Here is a 27,604-nt window from a genome sequence, read left to right on the forward strand (position 1 = left end):
TAGCTAATACCATGAGAACAGTTCGGTCCTCGGTAATCTCAGTGCTAATGCACTTTAGCTCGGTCCAACAGTGTGTGACTGCAGTGCACAGCACTCATTCACTACCTCGTCGTTCCCCTCCTAATTCACTGCTACCGGGGGTTAATGAGCCAAAGTGAGAAGCAGATCAGAGTGGGAAAGAAAGCCGGGAGAAAGGGAGACAGTTGAAAAAGAGCAAGGGAGATGAATAATAAATGTACCATGCTTGAATCCATTTTTTTTAAGGGAAGATTAGAGGAGTCTGGATGCAAGCTGGGACGCTCACATGATCCAAGTGAGGACGAGGCCAGCCTGTTTCTAGGTCATCTCCATTAGGCATCTCCGGAAAGAACATCAAAGTATTCCAGTTTTTCATATCATATGTATGTACAATCTTTACACGCCTTTATTTAGATTAGAATTCAGTAGCTTTTTATCATGAAATATGTGATGTGTTGTTCATATACGGGATCTATAACCACATATTTAATTTACACTATTAAGGTATCAACACCATAAAAATATACCAGATTTTAAAACAATTTCTGGGAGGTTTTTAGGAAACAAGCTCAAGTTGGTGAGAAGTCTCTCTGTGTATTTCAGCCTTTAGAAAGAGAAATTTAAGGTTGAGAAGAGAATTTGTTGTTCTGGTCTGTCTCTGTCTTCACCAAACGATGCAGCCAAGAGAACACCAGGTGGGTGGCACGATGCCAGGGCTCAATGGACACTGCCACTTTTAAAAAGACGCACAATCAAACATACAGAGAAAAGCGGGGATGTCATAAATCAAACTAACAACTTTCAATGAGCGCATTAATGTTGTATATACAAACTTGGACACACACCGGGGGAGCATTGTCCAGAGGGTTTGTCATCATGATAGACACAGCAGGCATAGATTAGCTTTCACACATTCTCACATTTGTGTGTGCAAGCCTGTATGCGAGATGTAGCTACTAAATGCACACTCATTCCTGTGCAGTTACATCCTGCAGCGCTCACTCTAAGCCTTGGCTTGGAAGAGACCATCTCCAACAACCCTTAACCCCCTTATGTTGAGACCACTTAATGTCTTAACTCAATAACTGTAAGGAACCATCAACTTTTTAAAGAAGGAAAAACACACATTGATGATGACCATTGATGCACTTTGATGTTTCCCTTGGATCTTTGTAAAGAGCTGGATGTGAGATGCTTCTTCAACTCCATTACATCAAATGATGAGAGTGAATATGTGAGCTACTATCAAATTAGCTAATCTACTGTGAAGAACGCAGACGACGCTGCAGTTCAAACACACAGGCTCTCAGACTCTCCTATGGGAAGCAGCTGTAGCAGGCTTATCAGATTACACATTGCCAGGCTAATAGATTCTTAATAGATTGTTTTTGATTAGTTCCTCTGGTTTAGAGACGTTAAGATGATTAACGTTTATGCGTACAGAAACAAATATGCTCACACCTGCATGTCTTTCAATAAAGTGTGTTTGTAGATAAAACAAAGTGCCACAAGTTAAATGTGAGTGCTTTGTTTGAAGTGTTCATCGTCCTCAAAGCCACACAGATAAATTCCAAAACGACAAATCCAGCAACTCTTTGTGTTCATCTTCACACAATATCTCCTGCTGTAGGACTAATTACCTCCCATCCTTTGCCCTCTAGTGTGCACAGTTTTACCCCGAAGCCTTGTCACAGTGTTAGCTGGCTTGCTAACTTGCACCAAGCACATTCACCTCCTGACCACTGATAGACAAATTGTGCTCACACTGTGGCTAATCCTGTTAGCACAAGACAGTGTGATAGTCAAGTGGGACCCCCCCACCCCCGTAGTCTGCCCTCGCTTATCTTATCTCAGAACATCGGGCTGGAGTGACCTTATTGAACGTTCTTTGGCTCATTTGTTTTTAGTTATGTGCATTGCAGCGAATCCTCTTTATTTAAAGAGTTTAGATTTGGTGTTAATTAAGAAAAGTAGCTGTTCTGATAGCAGTATCCTAGCCTTTTGTTTTTAGCATTATCAAAGAAGTAGGACAGACTGATAACACTGACCTTTTGACTTTATGATTTCCATCTGCATGGGGCATTTAAGTGGACGGTCACTGGGTACAGTTTTATTCACTCATTTTACGAGAGCTAAATCTTTTTCACCCCTCCACATCTGCATTCGCTAATCTCAAATTTTCTCCTCTTAGCAAAATATTTATAAATCTATTTCTTTGATTCAAGTGTTTCGAACTGATTAATTAGTCATATTTGCATCTGTGTCTCCTCCCCCTGTTTGTCTCTTGTTCATCCTTCTTTTTTCTGTCAGTCAGTTCCTCTGTTTTTCTTTTTTCTTAGATTTACTCACACCATCAGTACTTATTTTTTTTTCTCCATGGGGTTAGTCATTAGCCGACTGACTGAGCTGATTGCATTTATTCCCAAGGCTTGCATTTGTTTTTGTGTCTTCTTTCTTTCCCTCCCTCCTCCATTCCTCACTTTCACTCCCTCTCTTGCTCCCCACCTATTCTCCCCCTACTGTTTTCTTTTCCTCATCCCTTCTTCTCTCAGCATACACCTTCTGTACACCTCTCTATGCCTCTCTTCTTTGCTCTTGTTAATTTTTGCAAACATGTTCTGGCCAAAAATACTGGTTTGGGTTTCTGAATTACCCTCCCAGGCGTATCATTACTAAAACATTCATTGCTGAGTGTCACTTTAAATTGACTAACACCAATTAAGCCCTCAATATTCTTTTTAATTGGCCATTTAGGTTGGCTGCAGTCTGAATACAGTCTCCTGGAAAAGGTTTAGCTGGCCATCGACAACCCATGTGGCCATTTCGAAGACTGTTTCCTCCTCCCTGTGGATTTTACAATGCTTTGGCCAGCTACTAACACTACCAAGAGCCAAGATGGAGGCGTGTTCATGGTGTGTTTGTGGAAGGGGGAGTAACAAATGGCAGGGAGAGAGAGCGATTCTCCTCAGTCTACCCTTCCTTCTCTGCCACCTCTCACACTCCAGCCATCCTCACACCCCTCTCCTTCTCTGGTCCTCCATCCATGTGTTCCTGGTGGATTAAGCTAATTAAAGCACCACAAACAGGGTCCCCAGAGAGAGACTGCACACAAACACATATACATACACGTTATTAAACACATGCATTCATTAATGAAGGCAAGTACACAGGCGTATACAATGAAAAAAACAGGAAAGAAACAAAAACAAGCAGACATGCTTATAAAAACATTCTGAGAAACCCCACCCATATGGATATCTGTGCTAGCTCCAAGCTTCAGCCTAAGGACCTCCAGCTATCTGCTATCAACCATAAGAGTCTTGTGCTGTGTATTTATGGGTCAATGGCAGAGAACTGGTGGCCCAGAAATAACATAAGACCATCTCACATTAACCTTTCTTTCAGCATGTTTCCGGGGTGTGTGTGCATCATCTCAGATGGAATGGTGGACAGTGTCTGTAGTTGGGGAGTGAAGGTGCTTTAGGACAAGATGGCCAGCCAGTGTGGGAAGTTTTTTTTTGCCTTTGTGTGCCTAAGTGTAGGGATTAGCTATTTGTACTCGATACCCTTTCTTTTTCAGTGACAGGATAAAGTAAGAGATGGAACGCTGTGTCACTTGGTTGGAATTTCTTCCGGATGTTTCTCCTCTCGGGATATTGGCTGTGCCTCTAGAAAACCGCCTGCTTCCAGGGAAACCTATTGGATTACTGATAACCTTGGAATGGATATGACCAGCACAGACGGTGTGTAAAACGTGGAGGGGTGATAGGGATGCGTGCACTCGCTTCTACTTTAGTTTGCTCTTTTTTTTTTCTTTGTTTCTCTCACTCATTGCATTCTCTTGCTGTTAAATTAATGATAGAATGATGTTTAATATGTTTGCTGTCCATGTTGCCTCTAAATTGTATTAGTCCTATCCCGCCATGGTTGGTTGGTTTAGCTTTTGACTAGCTGACAATCCCACGAGAAACCTGTTGTTCAAAATATATCACAGCATTTTGAACATATGGCAATAAACACACTCGAACCCAAACACACACAAGCACACACCCAATATTAAGGATCCAATAACATAGGGGTCTTTACTCCAACTTGTCTTCAAATCCCCCTGTGACGGGCCTGCTCCTTGGTTGCCGTGGCAACAGTAGTCAGGGCAGCCACGGCTGGTGATAGTGAGGAAGAGTAAAAGATGAGAGAGAAAGAGAGTCACAGGGAGCATTGATGTTCGTGATGCCACCGTGGGATTTAAACACAGTCACAACACTGAAACTGGGTTGCTGCAGTCTTGCTAAATGTTAGAGTATCAGCAGCTGCAGCACAGTGCTGGGAATGCAGTTTAAACTGGGGTTGGAAATAAGTGGGCTTGTAGGTCATGTTTACCCTTGTGTGCATTTCTGCGTATGTGTGTGTTTGGAAAGAGTGAGACAGAAAGAGACAGAAACATGTGAAGGAGAAATAAAACTGCAGACACAGCACACACTCATTTAGTCTGCACACGTGTTCAGTGCTTCTTTACGTTTGCGTAGCTGGAGAGGAGCTCTGTTTGTGTGGATGTGCTTCCCCATGCACAACACAGTGACTTTGAACAGGATTCATTCTACACTCAGTGGCTTTGATAGTACATCTGCTTAGTTACAACTACCATGTTCCCCATTTTGCTAACTTAATAACATAAGTTAATAAAAGACAGCAGAGAAAATGAAATCTTACACTTAAACCGGTATTTCCTGCTCTTTCAAGTTCTTCTAACATCAGTCAAAAGCTTGTCTTGTCCCCAGTTGATTGTGAATCAGTATGTAGAGTTTAGATAATGCTATAAAGTTGAAAAACCATTTCAAGAAAGGTTAGAGAAAAGCTCTTCTTGTGCGGGGGGATATCTCTTCTGCACACACACAGTACAGAAAAGCTCAGCAGAGACGGGCAGCACAGCAAACAGGCAGTTAGTGTCAGGGCAGCGATGGAAAATCCATAGTTTCATTACAGGCCCAGTGCTATGAATGTGTCCAGGAGGCAACCAGAGCTCCATCATGGGCCCTACGGGAGCCAAAATGGCTGCATTTAGTGATGCAGTGGACTGAAGTGAAGGCAAGAGGGTCAAAGCTGCCACTGGGAATAAAGAAAGACCGAGAGAAACCAGATGAAGTTAATGTGCGGTAACTTAAAATGCTTTTGTTGTACATTCACCTTTATAGATTTCTGACACGCCGTGTTATGATTATGCACGTTTGTGTCAAGGAACCTTACAATATGATTTGTAATCAGTAATGAGGGTCACAACATAATGCCATTTATTAAAGTGTCTTGTAGAGTTCAGAGAAAAAGATAATTCGGTATTGAATCGTACACATTCTAAAAAGTTAATTTCCTGCCCTGCTTGTAATCAAATAGAGTATGTGTGTGTGTGTGTGTGTAACATAGACATCTTTTTAAATTATATCCAGTCAGGCTGCGTTATTAATGTTATATTACTTGCTTAGCGCCCTATGCTACATCTCTCTCATGCAGTGTTCTGAAAAGGCACATATTTTTTTTTTTTGCACACATTCAAGGAATGCTTTAAAAGTACAAAGCCACTTAGAGTTATTGAAAAGGAACTGAGGTGAGTTTATCTGGGTCGGGGTTGCACCCGGGAGCCCCCTGGCTATTGTTGGTCCCTCTAGGTGATTAGAGTTAAGAGACAAGCTTTAAGGGAAATTAGCTTTCGATTAGGTCCTCTGATAAAGAGGTTGCATTGTAATTGACCTTTCAGACCAAAAAGCAGAGACCAGGTGAAATGTGTTATCTGTGGTAACGTGGATTGATTTAAAAATAGTGCTTGTTTGCTCAAAGTCTTTTGTCAACACAAGGAATTTTCTCAAATTCCCTTCTGATTCCTTTTCAGTGGCATCTGGTATGTGACCAGATGTTATGAAAGGGAGACACAATCTTGCCAACTTGTGTTATATTATAACTCATTTTTTCATCTCATCAGCCATTTCATTAATAGAAATCATTTTTTGTCACACTCACTATCCTGTGTACCTGACCAGATGATATAAAGTCCAACCTCTTAAAAAACAACCCAATTCCTCTGAGGAAGCAGCAAGTGAGGAATAACAGTGGAGAGCTGGAGCATAGGTGGAGAGAAAAACAGCTCACACACACACTTAATCAGGCTGATTGCTTGCGGCTCTGACTCCTCTCATTGCGTCATCTTTCTAATGCATTGGTCCTGCATCACCCTCTTCTGTGTGTGAAAGGCAGTTATATGGTCCCCATAAGACTAGTAAAAGCCATGAAGGGCATGACCAGATGTTATGAAACATTAGATGTTCACCGAAATGCAGAAATAACACAATAACATTTGGTACGCTTGTTAACAGCCCTTTGAATTTTTATTATTTTTTCTAGTTCAGCCTGTAACTGCTGATGTGACTTTTACATTTATGATGGAGGGACTCACCTGGACACATTTATATACACCCAATTTTATTAGCAGTCGTAGCTGACCTGCATACTTTGGTAAAACAACTACAAAATACACTATAGAACAACTGAGTGCCTGGACTGATGGCTGCAATAACTAAACAAAAGAGTTTGTAAAATGCCCAAACAAGAGTTTTTTTGTTTTTTATTTTGTTCTCATAGATATATTTTTCTCAGTGCTGACTTAACTGACTTCTATGTTTTCTCCTACCCCTAAGCTATGACACCATTTGGAGATACATAGACACATATTCACTGGTGGTACCAACTTGTTCTTCTTTCTCATCTCTTCTCCTCGGAGAGAGCTATGGAGCCAGGAGCAATGCAAATTGTATAAAATGTTCCGGAAAGTGGCTTTTCCCACTGGGACTTCTCAACTTCAGCTCTGAGTTAACACTCTCATTTGCGTGTGTGTGTGCACGTGTGCCTGTCACAGTTCTTGCTTCAACATTTCGTGGGTGTGTGAATGCAAATTACTCAGCATGTGCATTAAAGTGTTAACATGGAAATGCACGTGTGTGCTCAGCCCTGCTTTTTTTCTTCCGGTCTGTCGTGTGATTTTCAGGCTGGGTGGAGACAGAAAGAAATGTGTATGAAACCGATTAGCAGCTAGAAAAGCTTAGTTAGCTGTTGATTGGTATAGAGAGAAAAGAGGAATTGATAAGGGAAGTTTTTGCAAGCGGGAGATTTTGGCCCTTCTACAGAATATTATCTGATACTTGTCAGAAGGAGGTCACCATCTCAAAAAGCATGATTTTGCATCGGAGAGATATTTATTGTTGAATTTCAGTAGAAGTTTTGACTTCAGGATTACAATCACTGTACAGCAAGGATGTCCAGTTCTGGTTCTTAAGGGCTACTGTCCTACAAATTTTAGATACTTTCTGTTTTAACACGTTGGACTCGGATTAATTGGTTAGTAACAAGCTTGGGCAGAACTTCATGACAAGTTGTTGAGGGACAGCAGCTCTCTCAGGGCAACACTGGACATCCCTGCTGTACAGCATTGATAGTAAGACTGGCATCCATTAAGTTTTGTGCATTTATTATTTGAAAAATGAAGACTGTTTTAAAAGAAAGTATTAATTCATTTTCATGTTTAAAAACATTAAATAAACATTCTACAACATGAGACACAAGTGTTTATGAAACCTTTTCCGACTTTTAACATATATGTGTGTATATATATACATATATATATATATATATATATGTCATGTTCTTGTCAAGCTCCACTGATGAACTGCACCGCATGCCCTTGTGTGACAGTGAATCAAGTTTACCTCCAGGTGAACTCTAGGATTCAGTGTTGTTTTTGGCATTAGCTGCTACTCCCGCTCTGCCTTTTGTAAGAGTTGTATTATGCTGGTTTCAATTTATTGCCCTCTCCACGTCTATGACTTAGTCTTTGTTTTTGTGTGTCCCCAGTTAGAATATATATTTAAGCATTCGCCCCCATAAATGGGCCGTGGAAACCTACAGGTTGCACCATCTGCCTTCTGAACCTGAGTTTGTGTGTGTGCGTGTGAGACTTTGAGTTTAACATGTATCGTCTGATTAAAGTGTGTGACCACTCTTCGGTAAAGAGCAGTTTACCGAAGTGTGCACTCACAAACTGCAGATGCGTGCAGTGGCTGACTCAACAGTCTTGGCATTGGTAAACTTGCAGGAAGCAGGAGAAGAAAACAACAGGACTGAAATATTTAGTTTTGCTGGAAATGTGGGAGAAAAGAAATGCAAGTAGGGGACTTTGAAGGAACGCCTGGGGAATGGGCAGTTTCAGATGACGGACGTATATAGTTAAAGAGCTGAGGGAGGAAATGACGAAGAAAGGGAACAAAACAAGCTTGTGAATGTGTTTATGGGAAGACACAAACACCCTATTTCACTAGCAGCAGTCACTGAGTGTGCAAACATTACCAAAGGGATTTCAAGTCCTAGAAGGGAATTGCCCGTTGAAAACACGCTACGTTGTATTAGCATCAGCAATATTGCATTCTAAGGATGTGGGATACATTTTCATCGGGCACTTATCTCAACGCAGCACCATTAGCCATATTTACATCAAATCCCTCTCTGCTCTCTCTGCATCTCCCCTGTGTTGTCTCCCAAGAGGAAACCACCAAAGTGTGTTTTTGAATGCAAAAAGCATGACACACCATCTGTAACCCGCTCATTTGTACAAATAAGAAAATAAGTCTAATTGAGCTTTTTTATTGTCCTCTGAATCCCGCTGAGTGCCCATGCTGCTGCTTAATGTTGTGTTGTTTTTTTTCTGTGTGTGTTTTTATAAGTGTTCAGGTCTGTGTCCAGATCTGATGGGATGTGAATGTTTTTTGAGTTGAAAGAGTGAGTAAGAAAGCATACAAGCTCCTTCTGTGTGTAATGAACTAATAGCAATGTGCATTTACGCTTTGAGGCAGTTGTTAGTGTGCCTTATGTGTTTGTAGTTTTGTAAAGAGAAGGGTGTAAGAGTGTATATGTGTGTGAGGGAAACAGGAGAAAGATTAAATAAACACTGATGTAAGAGTGTGTGTGTGTGTGAGAAACAGGAGAAAGATTAAATAAACGCTATCTAGCTTTAATAAATCTTCTTGATTCTTTCTGAGCCACTTTGTTTCTGCACAATTGTGTGTAAATCAATGCAAGTTCATTTCCTGCGTAATTCACTTTGATTTTGAGCTAATCTAATCGCATGAATTAGACATTAGTACATCTTCAACATTAACAGTGTGAGGGCTCAGATTTTTAATTTCTCTGGCTTCCTGTCAGCAGAATCATCGATACATGCCTGAGTCATTGTGTCATAATTAACACTACATCCAATCAACATTTATCTCTCTTGATTGTCTGTGTTTTTGTGGTTTTACATGTGTGAAAGAAAGCAATCGAGGATGAAGGATTTCCTCTGTTTTCAATATGGACAGCTTCCTCTGCTCATACCCACTTCCTGTCTCTCTGTGTGGAGCAGAAGGATGGAGTCACAAGGAAGTAGAAGGGCAAGATAAGCTGGCTGTGTGTGTGTGTGTGTGTGTGTGTGTGTGTGTGTGTGTGTGTGTGTGTGTGTGTGTGTGTGTGTGTGTGTGTGTGTGTGTGTGTGTGTGTGTGTGTGTGTGTAAGAAGGAGAAAGTAAGAGAGACTGAAAGAGACACAATAAAGAGCACTTCTATAAAAAGCAGTCTTGTGACAGTCCAGTGCACTCAGCTGACTGTCTGAAAATCTTGCCATTTCTTCTCTTCTGGCTTATTTTGGTCCTGGGGAAGCCCTCTCACTCATGTGGCACTTTCCTCTGTATTTATCAAGAGATGACACACAAATTTAAATGAAATTTCAGTCACTTTCTCCCTGTTTGTGCTTTATTTTCTCATGCACAGTATGCTGCAGAAAGATGCTATGATTATTCGTTGGAGAACAGAAACGATGTGGAAAATGACAAGGGGGTTAACATGAAAACAAACACACCTACCAGAATCCGTTTTTAGATGTCGATGGTTGCATTTAATATCCGAATATCCCATCAGTTCCCATCAGTTGATTGTTATATTCTAGTTATTGCACTGCTGCCACTTGATGTGCTTCTATGTGTTGAAATGTATCGCTGAGCAGCTAAATGATGACTCAGCCCATGTTTGAGGGGGGGAAGAAAAGGACTATATGATGTCATGCATATACAGGGCTCAAACTACATTTTGAGTAAAGGTGCACCGGTGCACATGGCAAAAAAATTTACTTGCACCAAAAATGTTATAGGTACAATACCCAGATTTGTAAAATATTCATTTTAAATTTAATCTTAAATCTTACCTTACAAAAACTATAAAACACATGATTTCTTTTTCTTTAATCACAATAACTAACATTGTTATGTACAAAATTCAGTAATGATTCAGAACTCGTTTAGGGGTCTGCAATGTGTGGCTCTTGAGCTACATGCGGCACCTCTGATCTTCCTCGCTGGCTCCAGAGGCAAAATATTGTAATTCTGCATGGACACTCATTTGGATTCATTGCCAATGATTCTGGCTTAACCATATGTTTGATTTGTGCCAAAAAATGAGCAAAGAACAAAAAATGTAACATTGACGCACAACTGTTGCTAAAAAGTTGCTGTAACTATGCTGGAGATGAGGAAAAGAAAAAACATTTCAGGAGTTCAGTGGGAAGCTGAATAATGCTAACATACTTTAAAGAAGTGGCTCCGGTCCAGGTTTTGTTGCAGTTCAGGAGATAGTAAGGCTGTTTACAAATGGAAAATCATTCATTATAATGTTAGAGCGTCTGTTCTTGGACTTGAGAGAATTTAGAGACATGTCAAGGATAGGACCATTAAAACGATGACAAACATCTAAATTCAGCTGCAGCAGACTTAATAATTTCTGAGTTGAGCAATGTTGACAATATTGAGCAGATGCTGTTGTGTAGGTATGCGCACTCTGATGGAGCACAAGTTTGGCATTTTCTGTTGTCATGACATAAAAATAAATAAAATGTGAACATTTTAGTTTATTTTTAAGAGTCAAATAGGTTTTGCGGCTCTAAACTCATTATTTGCTGGTGCAGCTGGAAACAGTGGCTCTTTTATCGGTAAACATTATAGATCCCTGCTCTATATGAACAAAAGTGCAATGACTTTTGGCTTAAAAACACATGTTTGTAAAAATAAGTAATCTGCTTTTTAACGGCTGTTTTCAGTAGTTAAAATAAAGTTTATAACATGTTACAGTGAAACATTTTTAACTTTTTGTCCACTGTAAGATCCATTGTAAGCCAGGGTGGATCAGTCAGTAGCAGCTTAACGTGCACACGTTACATTTTCAGTCTGGGTTCAGAGGTGAACACGTGCACAGCTGGAAGGTACTGCCATTAAGTCACCAGATATGTGTCGTTAGTTACTTAAAAAATAAAAATGAGTAGAACAGTCTGAAATCTCATTTAACAAAGCAACAGAGTAAGTAACTTGGCAACACTGCAATTTGCCGTCTTTTTTCTTACTTGCAGGTGCACGTGCTGTTAAATTAGGTGTAGTGCTCCAATTTTATGTGCACAAACTTGCACATGCACGTGGTATTTTGAGCCTGATGCGGTTAACATAAACTCATACTCATGATGCTGATGTGGATCAGTTTTGGAGATTTTTATTCTATTTCCTATCCAACGTGAGTTTTCACAGATGTGTGGTTTAACCAAACAGTGAGACCACACTGATCGAGGATCAGTGTGTAATAGGCAACCTGCAGCTTCTTGTTCTGTGGCTTTGTTTTTTTTCCCCTATCACTCCACCTTTTATCTTCCTTTCTTTTTCTCTCTTTGTTTTTCTGAACCATTTCTGCACTTTGCAACATAGTATTTTAACTTTTTTTTCGGGTCATCCAAAACACAAACACAGTTCCTGTGTGTGGGGAAACAAACAACTTGAAATAAGACTCTTAAGCTTCTACAAAGTTCTCAAACAATTACTTTGGGGTTGGTAATGTCCATGTGTGTTTGGGTGTTGCCGAATTTGCTCATGCTAATTGTGTGACAGCGACTCAGCCCTGAATGACATCAAGCACAGACAGAAACATCCAAGTCGCTTATGGTTTCTAATTGTCATCATTTGGCAGGAATGCGGTTGACCGTGGGTGGGCTGCATCATCTGGATAGCTTTGGGTGTCACAAAAAGCCACCCCCAAATCCTCTTGAGACACAGCAGACATTATTGTTCAGACCCCATTTTGTTGCTATGGCTACAGGCCCAATCTGAGGTGGGGCCTCTGTCCTTCCACTTGGTCGTCCTCCAGTTGCTCTGACTCTGCTGGTATGGCATCAATGGAGTGCATGTGTGGGTATGTGCACACCTGCTTGTGTCTGTTTGCCTACCAGCTCCGGTGGAGGCAGAGTGGAGTGTATCTCTGCTTGTTTGTTTGTGCATACTGCAAACTTCCTCAGCTGCAGTCAATCCCTGTTTGTGCCCTTCGTGAACTGGTGGTTACACAAGGTACTATAAAGTGGCTCTAGTTGAGCAGTGGAGGTATTAATAGATGTTATTTGAGTTCAGCCCACATATAGAAGCATACAATGAGTCTACTCAGCGAAGTCCACAGGCAGCAGAGCTGTACCCACTTCCTGGTTCAGTGTACCAGTCATTGCTTTTCATCAACTAAAATGTGGAGGGTGAATGATTTATTACCCCACAGCTCCACTCATTGGCAGTATCACAACATCCGCTTTGTGGTATTGTATGTTTTCCTCAATGGGAGGCAGTATAAATGTTTCACTGTTGTTAGTCTTGCTCAGATTTGAGCTTTTGTGTAAACAGCCAAAACTGAAAAAAGCCTTTCAGTTGTACTTTAAACAAGGATAGACAATGTTCTAATGAAATAGATTAGGGTCAACTAAAGCAGTTCATCACTCATTTTAAATTCCAGTATAGCTGATTTGGCAACGCTGCTTCCATCTTTAAATTGTTTTTGAGATATTTTATCATATAGTGATCATAAATTTACAAGTTTACATATGTGTAACGACAAAGTCAGTATAAGGCAAAGTCAATAACAAATTAAACTTGTAACTGAAAATATAATTCAAGGTCAGATGTCAATATTTCTTGGCTTTTATTACATCCACTAGTGAATTATGATTATTTTTGTATTTATATTGATGATTTTTACAAAATTATTTATAAAGCCCTTGTTAAAAACAGGAAAATCTTAGTGTAACAGACCAGCTTGAGAGCAGGAGAAGCCAGTGTACAGGTGTGTGAACTAACAGAAGAATCCACATTCCTCACATTCCTTCTACCAGTACGTGTTCACTGCTGAATTAAACTGGCTGCTTCTCTGGTGGCAGCAATCTGTGACCGTGTTCTTTCATAAAAGTGGTAGAACAAGATCAAAATCAACATCAAGTTCTCAATAATCACCGATAAACACACCATAATCTGTTGTGAGTCACAGTGACACACCTGGCATTGAAGACGTGCCCTAACATGTGTCTGCCAATGTGTCCCCTCCTCTTATTACACAGATGTCTTTATAGCTGTATAGCAGTTAGATACTGATAAAGACCTTTGTTTAGCTTAAACTTTGCTCTAAGAATGACCCGTTTGCCACAGGAGAGGCTGAGTTGGCTGATCTTTAAAAATAATAAAAATGGGAGGTGTTCAGATATTTAGCAGAAGAGCGGGCTGTTTATTTTACAACCTTTAGAGTTAAATGGGTGAAAAAAAGCAGATATGCCATCCTTATTCCTTTTTTCACTGAAGTCATTTTACAAGTAATAAAGGAGGTTAAAAAGCAATTAATCTTAGTAGCACATAAGGTAAATTTTACAATGTACCTTGTTGCATATACACCTACCATCTGTCTCACGCATATAGAGACATAAATGGTGTGGTGTTTAAGAAAGGTGCGGTTGGACCTGCTGCTTGTGAGTTTTCTTGTCCCTAGTCCGGACCTGACTTCACCACCTTTGGTTTCTTACACACTGTCTCTGTCTCTCACATTCACAGACATAGAGGAATATTTTCTCCTCTCTCTGTCCAGTCTTTTGGCTCTTGAATCAGTCATGATCCGTGTATGTGGAGAGCAGCAGCCAAGACCTTCCCTATGGACCATTACGGCACACTAGGAGACCAGAATGAGACGGGAGGAAGGGAAAGGACTGGAACAATACTGAAAGATTGAGTTAAATATAAAAATGTAAAGAATGCTGAATAAACAACTCAGAAGTTAAACGGCTAAAGAAAGCATGAAAGTCACATTGTTCCAACTCTCGTTTGTTCTGACAGCGGCAGTCTTCCCAGTTCTCCTTGTCTGCTCCTCCTTCAGTTTCACTGGTAGATTCCCAGCAGCAGGCCTGAAACCCAGCCAGGGACTTTACAATCTGGTCATAAAAGTGGGTGGCCTCACCTGAAGAGGAGGTGACAAGTTGAAATCTTGCTTAGAAAAAGAAAAGTTATTTTTTGTCTTGAGTGCTGGTCAATTCTTTGGTTTCAGACAGACACTAATGTTGTCTTTGCTTGGGTGGAGACATGGAAAGAGTTACTTTTACTGAAAGGAGAAACAACAGCAGTACTACACTGGATTTCTTATTTGGTGTTTACACACACACACACACACACACACACACACACACACACACACACACACACACACAAAAAAATCCCATCTTCAAATGAATGTGAAAATTCACTCTTCAGTTCACAATCTGAAAGCAGCTCCTTATTGATTTTTGATCCGGCGAACATGTGGTTGCACTAAAATATATTTACTTAGTTCACTCACAGCCAAGTAGATGCTTGAGCATGTCTTTAGTTTGAAACACTTACCACTCCTCTCTTATCCAGATTAAGTACATAAATGACTTTAGCCTCATCCATCAGGACATCTTTCTCCAACTCCCAGCAGAAGACATTACATTTAGCCTCATGCCAAGAAAAACAGAGTTCTGCCTCACTGACAAACACAAACACAGTCCAGCCGTGTTAAGCTAACAGCAGAAACCCCCCCAGACCTACAGGTCACATACCACATCACCATTAAATTCAACAGCAAGATATATTTTTTGTGCTTTTGACTCTAACCCAAAGTTAATTTTTCCCAATGCCCCCTCCCTGACACTGCCCTGTAATGTGTTAGACTCTCCACTCACACCCTCCTTTCACTTCCTTCTTAGCTCCATACTGTGGTAATTGTTTTGAGGTTGCTATGCCAATGTCTTTCCAGCTCCTCCCTGAGATATGAAGTGTGTTAGTGGATAAGACACAACTGGTGCGAGTGCACACATGTGCACTTTTTTCAAGGCACAAGAACACGTAGGACCCAGACACACAAAACGGTTAAATATTTGGTGAGGCAGGAGATGGTGCAAGAGCAGAATTAGGGTGGTCATGTCTATAATGTGGCCCCTGTTATCCTCTGTGGAAACCAGTTACAGCACACACACATACACACATTACGCCATGTGTCAACCCAACTTCCTTTGACCTTGTTATACAGTGAGAGAACGTTTGGCAATAACTATGACAACATGATCTCCAGGCATCTCTCATCAGTGTGAATCAAATAAAGCGCTGAAATGATTGTACTTTAAATAAATCAATATTTTAAAAACGTTTGAAAAAGCAACATTTACTTTTCAAATCCACCACCTGTAGACTCAAATACAAATGCATCCATTCAAATGACCCTGTTCATGCAATTTTAACTTTAGCAAACTGTAACAAATTAAACTACAGTGCTGATGACTACCAAATACTAAACACTCGTGGTCCTCAATTTGTGACCCGTGAAATGGGTGAAGTGTGATGAGCATTTGTCTCCGTGGATATATGATACACTAGACAAGAAGAAAAAGAAAATGCACCAAGAAAAGCTCAGAAGTGTCCAACTGCCACTCAGTGTGCAAATACAGTGTCGACCGCAGCTGTAAATCATTGTTAACCACACTATAAAAGCTCATTTTAAACACAGCATTCATTATAAATGCCAGACATTTTCTCTGTGTGTTTATGTGTGTGTTATTTCTCTCAAAATCTCTTATTTAAGCCACCAAACTTCCTAATGTTCCCAGCAACTTTCCTCTTAATTTAAAACATCTTCTCTGCCACCAGCTGATGGTATGCTTTCACTGGTTTCTCCCTGTTTGTGACTTGTGCTCATTTTGAGTTTGTTGATATCAACTCCCCCCCACCTCTCTCTCTCTCTCTCTCTCTCTCTCTCGCTCTCTCTCTCTCTCTCTGTCATTGTCACAGCTGTTTTGTGGTGGGTGCAAGCCCAAAAAGAGTTTAACTTCAACTCTTTTGTTTGTAGTTTGGAAAGAGAGTGGAGAAAGCATTTACAGGAAAAGAAGCAGATTAAGGAGAAAAGAAAAGTGTCAAAACCAAAATATAGAAGAAGAGAAAGAAGATTAAAGTCAGGAAAGTAGTTTTCTCAGAAGTACTTTCAGGCAGAGGGTGAAGCAAAATGAACAGAGGGAAGGATGGAGAAATAAAATGGGGCTGAAGAGAGGCTGGCATTTGTGGCCAGGAATGGTTTGGCACACATTACTGTGAGGTGTGGTTTTGGATGGGCTCCCATTAGCCTCTTGTGTTACATCTATTACAAACATCTGCACACATACACTCGCGAGCAGACACTCTTAAATGACAGCAAAGTCAAAACAGCCCCACATCTAAACCATCGTAGAATTTCCTCCCCGTAACTGTGGGCTCTCCCAAGAAAGATGGAAATCACTCATCTGCCCCACAACTCACCCTTTCTCTTTCTCACTCCCCCTAAAAGATGTTATTAGAGGCACCAGTGGCCATGTAATCACTTTGGCTCTCCCACAGGAAGGCAACACACACACACACACACCTGGCTTGGTAATTACAGTTAAAGATGAGGTCCCATTCGCTGTAATCCCAGTGAATGGCTGATCTAGTCAGTAAATGGTGGGTCAAGCGGTGCTACATAGTTTCACATAAAGAGTAGGAATGTGTGTGTTTGTGTGTGTTTAATGTTTGTTTTCTCAAGCTTTTAATCAATCCCTTGAAATTGTGGCTGATGTTGAGTAACTGTGCACAACTGCATTGCTTTTGTTTGTATTGCACACAAGCACTTTGCTTCACATGCAAATTGATTCAACTGTCTCGCACACTTTGTGCGCACACACACTTTTGTTTCATACAAACACAGCCTCCCCTGCTCCCAGTCACACACACAATGCAAACACTACTCCCAAGCCGATCTCTTCCTGTGTTTGTATGTGCTCCAGTTCTTTCTACAAAGCCACATACACACTTGGTGTGTGATTGCATTGGTCCCCCTTCGTTGCATTAAGCTCTCTTCCAAATCTTTGTTTAGTTTCCCACCTTCCTGTGTCTGATAAGGCTGGCGGTGAGCAGCTTGTTAGCTTAGCTTTCTCTCTTTCTCAACGGCTTGGAGGCTCTGCAGCCGTCCAGTGTTACCGCAGGAGTCATATGACAGGTTGACATTCTTATATGCATGAACCCATAACCATACACATATTAAATCTAGTCTTAATGTGTGTGTGTTATGTCTTTAACATGAATATCTTCTCAGCAGTCTTTGATGTAAATGTGCAATATTGTTTCTGTTGAGATATCCCATAAGGGATTTGTATTGCACATCATCATAAGAGGTCTTTTCTCATTTGAATGGCGACACTAAAAAGGTATTCAATTGGAAAGCTCTATCTCCAAGCCTCATCTTATTGTATATGATAATGTTGTGGTGCAATTTCTTCCCCCGTTTGCAAGACGGCTGATAAAATCAGTCATAGTAAAGCACCTCTCTAGAAGCAGCACTTTTCACACTCCCAGCTGAGTGTGTGTGTGTGCGTAACTCCATGCTGATGATTGAGTTAGTGTGATTTAGTGATGGTTGGAAGATGAAATGCTGCCGCTGTGCCGTGTCTAGCAACTCGCTACACATACTTATCTGGCGACTGCTTGCTAAAGGCATTTAATTCTGAGGGAGAGAGGAAGGAAGGAAGAAAAGGTAGAGATGGGAAGATGAAACTGAAGCAGGAGTGGATGTGAGAGAGGGAGAGGATGCACAGGAAGAGATAGAGGAAGAGCGCAATGACAAGGTCTTTTAATTTCAGCGAGCATGAGGATTAAAAGGCCTTAACAGTGATGAATAGGTTTAATTTGCTGTTAAAGCTGCTCACTTTCTTCCAGCATGTTTACACTGTGTTGTATGCTTCTATGTGCGCTGGGAGAATTATACCATGTGTAGCTCAGGCCCTCGTCTTCCTCCACAGCCTGTTACATGTTTCTGCAGCTGTGGCTGTGCACGCATGAGTGTGTGACCTTTTGTGAGCACTGCTGGTGAAAGGCCACAAACTCACACATGAATAACTGTGGTGTAGACATGCGGATGAATCTCAAAGGCAGTCATTAAGAGTTGGCATTGCAAGTAACATGATATGAAAGAATAGAGCAGATTACAGAGCCACATCTCTGAACTCATTGATGAGTGCTTCATGACAGCCTTGGCATCAGTGATTGAATGTGTCAGGTGCAGCAAGGTCCTGGAAAAATCTGCATTGTGGTGTAAGTTGACCGTGAGGTTATTTTATATTTTAATCAAGTCTCAGTTCACTATGACAAATTTTTGAGCATTTATCATTACATTATTATGCCATTAGAAAATTAGAAAAAGATAAAATGAAATAACTTTTCAGAGGTAGATTTATTTTAAGACTGGTGACAGTGATGGATGAGCCCCTAATTGTATAGTGTGTTGTATGGAAGACTGAAAGGTGTGCCTGAGTTTTTTATTTTATTATTATTATTTCCTTAAGCTCCTGCTTGTTATGGGCTTTTTATTTTTTATTTTTCCATCATACCCCTCTCCTTTCCTCTCTTCCCTAATCTAGATTATTTAGACTATTAAGTTTGTAAACAGCTATCAGAGTTTTTACTACTAGTAGTCATTACTTACCTGTTGATATTATGAATTATGTATGAATGAAGTAATATCAACAGGTAAGCAGTGATTCATTTAGCTTATTCTCTTACAATTGCTTGCATTTTGTACCAATAAACTTTGGATATTTTTAAATAAAATTTCATGTTTGCATTTGCTCTTCTGTCCAGACTTAAAATAAACCAGCCGTTTGTTAAGGCTGACATTCCACAGTGTGTGTGTGTGTGTGTGTGTGTGTGTGTGTGTGTGTGTGTGTGTGTGTGTGTGTGTGTGTGTGTGTGTGGATGCATATGTGTTTGAGGGCATGCCTCTTCCATCATTGTCACCATAGCTCTTTGTCTGTCATGGTTCTCTTGAAGGAGAGGCTGTTTGGTATCTGACTGTCTGACCCACATATGGGTAAGGTTTACTCTAAGCTCCTCAATGTGTCGGCTGGAAATAGTGTATACGTGTGTGTGTGTGTGTGGTGGTAGTGGGGGATTTGCCCCATACATACATTGGGGCAATCAGTCACTCATGTGTGATGGTCCATCTGCTCTTCTGACTGCCAGCCAACAGATACATGTGTGCACACAGCTCCGTGACAGAATCCCCTTGTGCCTCCTACAACCTATTCCATCAAAACATGCTCTCATATACTGAGGAGGTGGTCTCTCACAAGCATTACATGTTTGGGTGTTTAGAGCATTGTTTCAAGTGCCCAGTGCTCCCTCAGCAATCCTGTCCTCCTTCACTACTAGTAGAAACCAGAATCACACCTACATGACCCCTCAACAAAAGAAAAATGTGGGTTTTCTGAAGTTTCTTAGACCATATGCTCCTTTTCAGGAACAGCTGATAAATTTGTATTACTTTGCAAACCTAATGCTGCTACACTTAGAATATGATAGGAAAAGGGGTGATTTCAACCCTTTATCAGAATGCCAGTGTTGGAGATAAAAAAAAAACTATTTGCAAGAAGATGCCTTTGGGCAGGTAATATCCAGAAAACCCAATATAGTGTAATCAGGCTGTTGTATGAGAATTTGTATTTGGATCCATATAATCAGCAGATGAGGTTTATTTGTAGTAAGCCTGTGTTGATGTTCACTTGACAAATTCTTCTTAAATTTCATTCCTGGCCTCAGAAAAATCTGACTTTAAGATTAATTTCATCACTCTTCTGGAGCAATTTCATGACCATGAGGCAGTTCATTGTGTGATGTTACGTTCTTCACTCCTTCCATCTCTTCATCACTTCCACTGATTGTGGGACTCTGGCAGCTTTTTTTCTCCTGGTCATCACCCTCTTTATATTTTTTTTAATTTCCTTTTGTTCTGGAGAGAGTAGAGCTGAATTCCCCACTGCAACTGGGCCCCCTAAACATACACATGCACATTCACTTGGGGGCTCCCTTTACATCAAAGGCAGGAATGTGGGGCCTGCTGCTATTATGCATGGTTGCACATAGTTTGTCAGGTTTACCCCTTTTTTTGAAAGTGATGTATGTGCTTGTGGTGTCTGTTCTTGTGTGTCTGTTCTTACATGCTATTAGTGAGCCCAGTGTGCTTTATGTCCACATGCTGCTTCGAAATGTCAGAGCCATTACCTAAGCTCTGCTCTTGCAGGAGTTTTACGGTTCTCAGACAGACCTGGGATCACCTGGACCATTCTCTTCCATTCCATGTGCTTCCAATTCATAGTCACGGAGCATATCAGTCCCTTCTTATTTCCTCTTATCATAATTTTTCTCCCCTCCTCTTCTGCATTTACTACATTCACAGCTTTAAGCAACAGTTTGCTACAGGTAGTGCTTCTCTGAATAAAGTTTTTGCTCCTGCTCTTTCAGACATTTCATGTCTCCCTCCCTTCCAGCCTTTTCTTTTCTCCCTCGCTCTTTTTTCCTTTCATCCTTTAATACATCCATACCATAACATCTCTGAAATTTACACAGGCTCCCTCAGTTGTAACTTGCGGCTATGACAGGCATCATTTTCATTGACGTGCCACTGTCTTATCGCGGAGCTTCTTCATTCTCATCCCCCCAGCCTCCCTATCACCAGCCAGCTATCCAGTGTTTCTATCAGAGCTAACCAGGCCTGCCTGGCACAGATAAAAACCCAGCACTGGGGGCTTTTTGGTGGATCGGCAGACTGAGGGAGATGTTAATGCTCAAACTTCAAATGAGAAATAAATGCTGGATGTTTCAGGAGGAGGATGATGGGTGGTAGTTGGGAATGCCTCATAGTGGGACGGTATGTTGTTAGATAGTGTGGTAGCAGTCATGTTTTCTCATTCAGGGAATATGAAAGGTTTTTGTACTCCAATAACAAGACGAGGATGGTAATGACATCCTTGGGGATGTTTGGGAAAGTTAGAAATGGGCCCTTTAATAATTGCTGCAGCTGAAGTTGGTTTAAAGTTCTGTCAATCATTTATATTAAATTTCACTTGTTTTCTGGATTGTAAGTCCACAACGATAGCAGAAACACCACCTGAAACATCAAATATCATCCTAAAATTTTATGCCAGATCAAAAAAATATATTTTTACCTGCTGTTTATTTATCTCCCTGCAGCTTTTGCTCCTTTGTTTTTCCTCTTAGTTAATCTCATTGATGCATCTTCTTCATCCTGTTCTGCCTCTTAACTTATGTCAGTGCCTCTAATGTGTTTAAAGTCTGTTAATGTTACATTATACATTGGCAAGGAAGTAGAGTTGGTAATTCTCCAGAAAACACAAGCACAGCATCATTCTGTGAATCCATCCATCAAACACTTAGTAAAAAGTAAAGCAGTACACAGGGAAACAATAAAACAGCAGCTTCTCTTGTCATTACTGACTATTGCATTGATTTCTTGTATTAACAGAGTTATGCATGCACATAGATATAAGCATAAAGCTGTGATTTTCAAACAGACTTTGGCACATAAAGACACTACAGGAGCTTGTAGATAATTGGACACTGGTATGCAAGCTTACATGTAAGCATACTTTTGCACATATATTTATACACACTTAGTACTTCAACTCGCTTTAAATCCTTCTAAATCTAAAGCCTCCCTACATTAACCTCGTTAAAAGATTGTACGAGTAATTCCCAGGCACAGTCACTCAGTGTGATTTGATTAGATGTTCTTTAAGTGTCTCATCCATCCATTCTTCCATCTCTCCGCTCACTTTATATATCCCATACTCTTGTTCTCTTCCTGCTTTCTCAGGCCGGTCTTGGCTTCAGAGACTAATGAATTAATTTATTTAAGCAATTTATTACCAGGCATTTTTACAAATCATCCACTCTCAACTTACACTATGTCCTATTTTTGGTCTTTTTGGTCATTTTTGCATGTTTTTTCTAATGGCTAAACCTCAGCGACGGGGTGAGACAAAGGTATGGACTATAACTAAAAGGAAAAATCGAATTTAGATTAGAATGATATTGAAACGCATGAGGGACAAAGCAAATTAAAATATGAAGAGACTGGTTTGTAATTGGGGTATTTTTCAGACAAAAGTAAGCCCAGACTGACAAACAGATGGACGCAGACAGAAGTTAGAAAAGCTGACACAAAGGCTGGCTTTTGTCTTATCTGTTTTTATGTGCAAAACAAGTCCAGGCTTGGACTGGTCACTAGCCAGTGGACTTGAAAAGAAAGAAAACGATGCTGGGAGTTAACAGGACGAAAGCTTTTCTTTTACTTCTGTGCGTGTCAGCTGCAATTTTTCATATCATTGTTGTCTGGACTTAAAATCCGTGGCGATGTGTGTTGGTGTTGTGCATTTCACATCTAGATGTGAGTCATCCGTGAATAAAATGTATCCTTTGTTTACAGGCCCATTATCTAGATAATAACATCCATATTTCCTCTCATCTTCAATGCTTTATCACAGCCTTATGAGCTCTTTCACTATCTCTGCATCTCTCTCTCACTCACACATACGAGCAGTGAGAGATAATAGGATTGTTGCCTCTGGTTCTTTTGGTGAGATTGTAAATAAATTCTTCCATCACAAAGTGTGTATTTTCAGCATTCAGCCATGAGTCTCTTTCTGTCTCTGTGTGCATGTACATATTAAAATACATACAGTATAAGCATGCATGTCTATCTCTTGTCTGTGTCTTTTCATTTTATCATTTTTCATCTTTCTGGATGTCATCCTATTTGTCTATGTGTGTGTCTGTGTCCAGGATCATTTTCCAGCTAGTCATTGCCTGCTGTCCTTCCCCTGTCACTGTTGGCTGATAGCAGTGCGAGTCTACAAAGCTCAGTAATGGAGAGCCGCTACTTTACCGCCCCCCTCCCTGTCGCTCTGCACTTTCCATTTGCTGCTGAGGCGACTTTGGCTCACAGCCATCCCAGCCAGCCAATCTCCTATCTTGTATCTGCACCATTACGTTCCATATCTTGGCAAATTATTTGTGGAAGCTCACAAGTAAAATTTGAGCGTCGGCACACGTGTCAATAGGTACAAGTTCTCCAAGCTAAATAGTTCTGTGTGTCCACAGATAGGTGATTAGGTTTTATCCAAACCCACATTCTTTCTGTTTTAATACCCGACCACACTGTACATTTACATAGCTTTTTTTGTGTCAATGGTTTGTTTTCACCAAGTTTTTTTCATTCATTCTCTCATGTGCAAAATAGAGAGCTCAACGTTAAAGTCGTGTTAACACCATTATCCTGTCAATGATTTTACTTTCTAAGCATCTACCTCTATAATCATGTCTGTGCTCACAATAATTATACTATATTCAATACTGCTGTTAACACAACCATTCAATTAAGTCATTTACACAGCTCTGTAGCGCAAGTGCTTTCTGCCTCGTTCAACAGTTTTGATTATTGCGTCATGCGGCCTACAACTATAACAACTAAAATAAACAAACATGCACCATCTATTTCTATAGAGGCTAAAGCCTTACTAATTTTGGGATCAGTGGAAAAGATGCAGTGTCATTTTACTCTGTGTATGTGAGTTGTGTGAATGAAATGTGTTGCAGTGTAATTTCATCTGTTTGCCTTATCACAGTGCACATGTAAATGTAATTCTTCCTGCCTTTCCCTGTAGATACTGGTGAACTCTGTGAGCCCCAATCGTCCAGCAGTGCTGTATGAGAAGGTGACTGTAAGCGAGGGAGGAAGTCCCCTATTGAGAGACATGCTGTTCAGCCCGGACCAGCAGTACATCTACACCCTGACGGACAGACAGGTCAGTTCACTGTTGGTGATACACTAATTAAAACACACAGTCACTAAATCTCCTGCATGCACATAATATAGTAAATACAGGAAATCTTCCTGTAAAGCTGGGATCTGGAGATAGATGGCAGAGCTCATGCATGCATATTCTAACACACATAATTACCTTCCCCATGGCGGCTGTAATGTATTTGGTGATGCTGGTGTGACTGTTAGCAACATAGCTCAAAAAAGTTATGGACAGATTTTGATTAAATTTTCAGGAAATGTCAGAAATGGAATAAGGAACATGTGATTAAATTTTTGGGGTGATCCGGATCACTGGAAAAAAAAAAAGACAGTCTTGGTAGAAGTCGGCGCTCTCCAAGTGCTTCTAGTTTTATTGTTGATGCAAGTCTGAAGCATCAGTTCCCCCACAGCAGTCACAATCCCAACCACCCACAGTAGACCTCACCCCATCAGCTGTTACTTGTGTGTACCTTAACCTTCCTGCTCACTGCACAATCACTACAGAACACATCTCTACTGGATTTAATTTCACAGCAAAACACATTCACTGCAGCTACACGTCACTGTGGCGCTTTGCTCATAATCAAGACATTACACACATGCAGACGTACAGGGAGTGTTATAGGTCACATGTGGTGCGTATGTGTGTGTGTGTGTGTGAGTGTGTGTTCATCTGGTCATTACCAGCCTCACCGCTGGTGAAGGCTGTTCTACTTTGATGGTGAGATGCAGGGAGGAAGGGATTGGGGGTGTGGAGGTGTGAAGGTGGAGCATGTTGAATCTGTGTCGCTCCCCAAGCCCAGCTGCTCCCCTCGTTTTTCTGTCTCATTAGTGCAGTGAGTGAAAGCAGCAGAGGTTCAGGGAGGGGGAGACAGGAAAGTGAGTTAAACATGATGTGAATTTGACTGTATATACCTGATCTAAAACTGGCTGTTACATTAAAAAAGCATGAGTTCTGTTCCATGAAAGGGTTTTGAGGTGGTGATTGTGTAGTTTGCTAAACCAAAGCCCGAGTAATCTGCAATGTTTGCTGCTTTTCTTTTTTGTTCATTAGTTAAATACTTAATAGTTATGACTAAATATTTAGTTTTAGTTACCACTCCTAGATAATACAGACCATTTAATACACAGTCATACAGTCAGAAGCATTTTTTTTTTGCATAATTTTGTTGATGGTTACCACTGATGTATGTAAGAACGTAACATTACACACTGAACTGACTTCTGGCACATTGTTGTCATGAAATTGCTCCAGAAGAGGGATGAAATTAATCTTAAAGTCAGACTTTTCTGAGGCCAGAAATGAAATTTAAGTAGAATTTGTCAAGTGAACACCAACACAGGCTTACTACAAATAAACTATCTGCTGATAAGACGAAGAACCTCCTCATATACTGTACAAAGCTGTTGAATTGTGTTAGGTAAAGTGAGCATCACAGGATCTTGACTTCCATATTATGCAATGCATGAACATGGATCTTGTCTGTAGACCCAGCATTTCCAAGTAGCATTAGCTCCCTGTTAACTTTCGCACACACCTCACCTTATTAAGTTTGTAGCAAGGTGTCAGATGCCAGCAGCACACTTTGACACAGCATGTACACCAGTGGGGGGGTGCACCGTAGTGTGACATCTTTTAGTGTGGATCATTTCTTGTAGGTGTGTGATTGGTGAAAGCTAGGAGAACAGTTGTTCAAGCACACACACAGATACATATACAGTCACTTATGGACCCTAGAATGAAGCTTAATTCACACCCACACAGCTCCTCACATTCAAGGACACCCCCCCCCCCCCCACTCACTACAACACACACACACACACACACACACACACACATATTGCCTATTTCTCTCTGTTTCTCTTTTTCTCTCTCTCACTCACTCACACACACACAATACATACCACTTCAACTAGCTGTGTGTTTGATCCCCATTAATGGTTAGCAGGCTTGGGTTAAGCAGAATGAGGTGCTACGGTTGCCAGACCTTCAAGTTAAACCCCCCTTTCCAGCACTAATGACTAGAGGGTGCAATTCCCTTCTCTCACCCTCCATCCTACCCTCATCTTGATCTTCTGCCCTCCATTTATCCCACTATGCACCCCTACCCCTTTCTCCCCATCCCTACTTTTTAAAATCCTCATTTCAGCTGCTCCACATACACACACACACACACACACACACTCCCATGTTTCTATCTAAGCCCAAATTGAGCCCTCCCCTCTAAAATGCCTTCTACTGATCCCATTCCCATATTTTAATGATCTCCCACTATTGTGGTGGTGCCCCCCCCACCACCACCCACCACCACCACCACACACACACATATACACGCACACACACATGTCGATTTCTTAAAGGGAGGCACTGGTAGAAAATTGTAGAGCTGAGACAATGATGGGAAGATGAGAGGAAGAGGAAGGAAAAGAGGAGCAGGGGTATGGTGCTGGCTTTGAATTAGAAGATGATGATACAGTAATACACACACACACACACACACTAGTTATTTTGCATGCTCCTCTTTTCCCCTTTGCCTCTGTGCTAGTAGTAGCCATATGTGTGTGTGTTTGTATGTGTATCTGGTTGCCTGCGGGAGTTTCTCAGACAAGCCAAGCACATTAAGGTGTCAGTGGACATATCCACTGATGCGTAGTCCACGACAAGTCCCCCACCCTGCTTTCCTTGCCCACACCCACACACACTTGCACACAAATGGAACCCAGGCGGTGAGTCAGAGTTGGGGGGCAAAGCCTGTGATTTATGAGTCGCTCGGTTCCAGCTATATTCATCATTGTCATTATTATCAATGGAGGATATGACAGCAGGAGAGGAGGGCTTGCTGTGTGTGTGTGTTTGATGAGGCAGTTTGTTATTACAGAAGATTTAGATTTTTTTTTACTGTCACTGTATGTGTTTGTGTCTTCTCCCTACTTGTTGGTTTTTAGGCACATTTGCAGATTTGGTGGGTTAGATCTGCACCCTTTGATATTTTTTAAATCTCGGAATGGACAGGAATCCTTTTACTCACCTCCAAACTTTCCACACATACACACTGCCTCACTCATGTCCCCTCACTTTGTTAGTGTTATCAAGCTTCACAAAAAGTTATTACCTAGAATTATCTTTTTGAAGCTGCTTTTTGAAACTTTTGCTGTGTCTCTGCTCAGTCAAGACTTCTCATCTTCAGATAATTTCCTCTTATGTTGTATATTCAAAAAAGGTAGAAAACTGTGACTGTATTTGATGCAGCAGCTGCTGTTGTTTCTGTTTGTTTGTACACCTTTTCAGCCTCAATGTCATACACATATGACTTCACACATCCTTGCATCTTTGATGAGAACCATCGAATATGATAGTACTGTAGTGAGCAGTATTGGCTAATTGCTGGAAGCATGAATATTCATGTCTAGTGTGGGATGGCAGCTTGTATTTTGAGGGAGAGTGAGCATCTTAGAAGTGGGAAAAAGGACTTGATAACAGTGGATGGGAATTAGGTTTGCTGTGTATGTATGGC

General features: G+C 40.9%; 1 protein-coding gene across 6 annotated transcripts in view; it reads left to right on the forward strand.

Moving 5' to 3' along the window:
• The window catches only part of LOC121636690 (plexin-A1-like), a 190,814-nt gene that overhangs the window by 59,541 nt on the left and 103,669 nt on the right, over positions 1–27,604 (forward strand). For all 6 annotated transcript variants that reach the window (XM_041980425.1, XM_041980427.1, XM_041980426.1 and 3 more), the window contains exon 4: positions 23,950–24,090. In XM_041980425.1, the coding sequence (XP_041836359.1) occupies positions 23,950–24,090 (141 nt within the window). The remainder of the gene's footprint in view (positions 1–23,949; positions 24,091–27,604) is intronic.

The sequence above is a fragment of the Melanotaenia boesemani genome, chromosome 3, assembly GCF_017639745.1.
Source record: "Melanotaenia boesemani isolate fMelBoe1 chromosome 3, fMelBoe1.pri, whole genome shotgun sequence".
Classification (NCBI taxonomy): Eukaryota; Metazoa; Chordata; class Actinopteri; order Atheriniformes; family Melanotaeniidae; genus Melanotaenia; species Melanotaenia boesemani.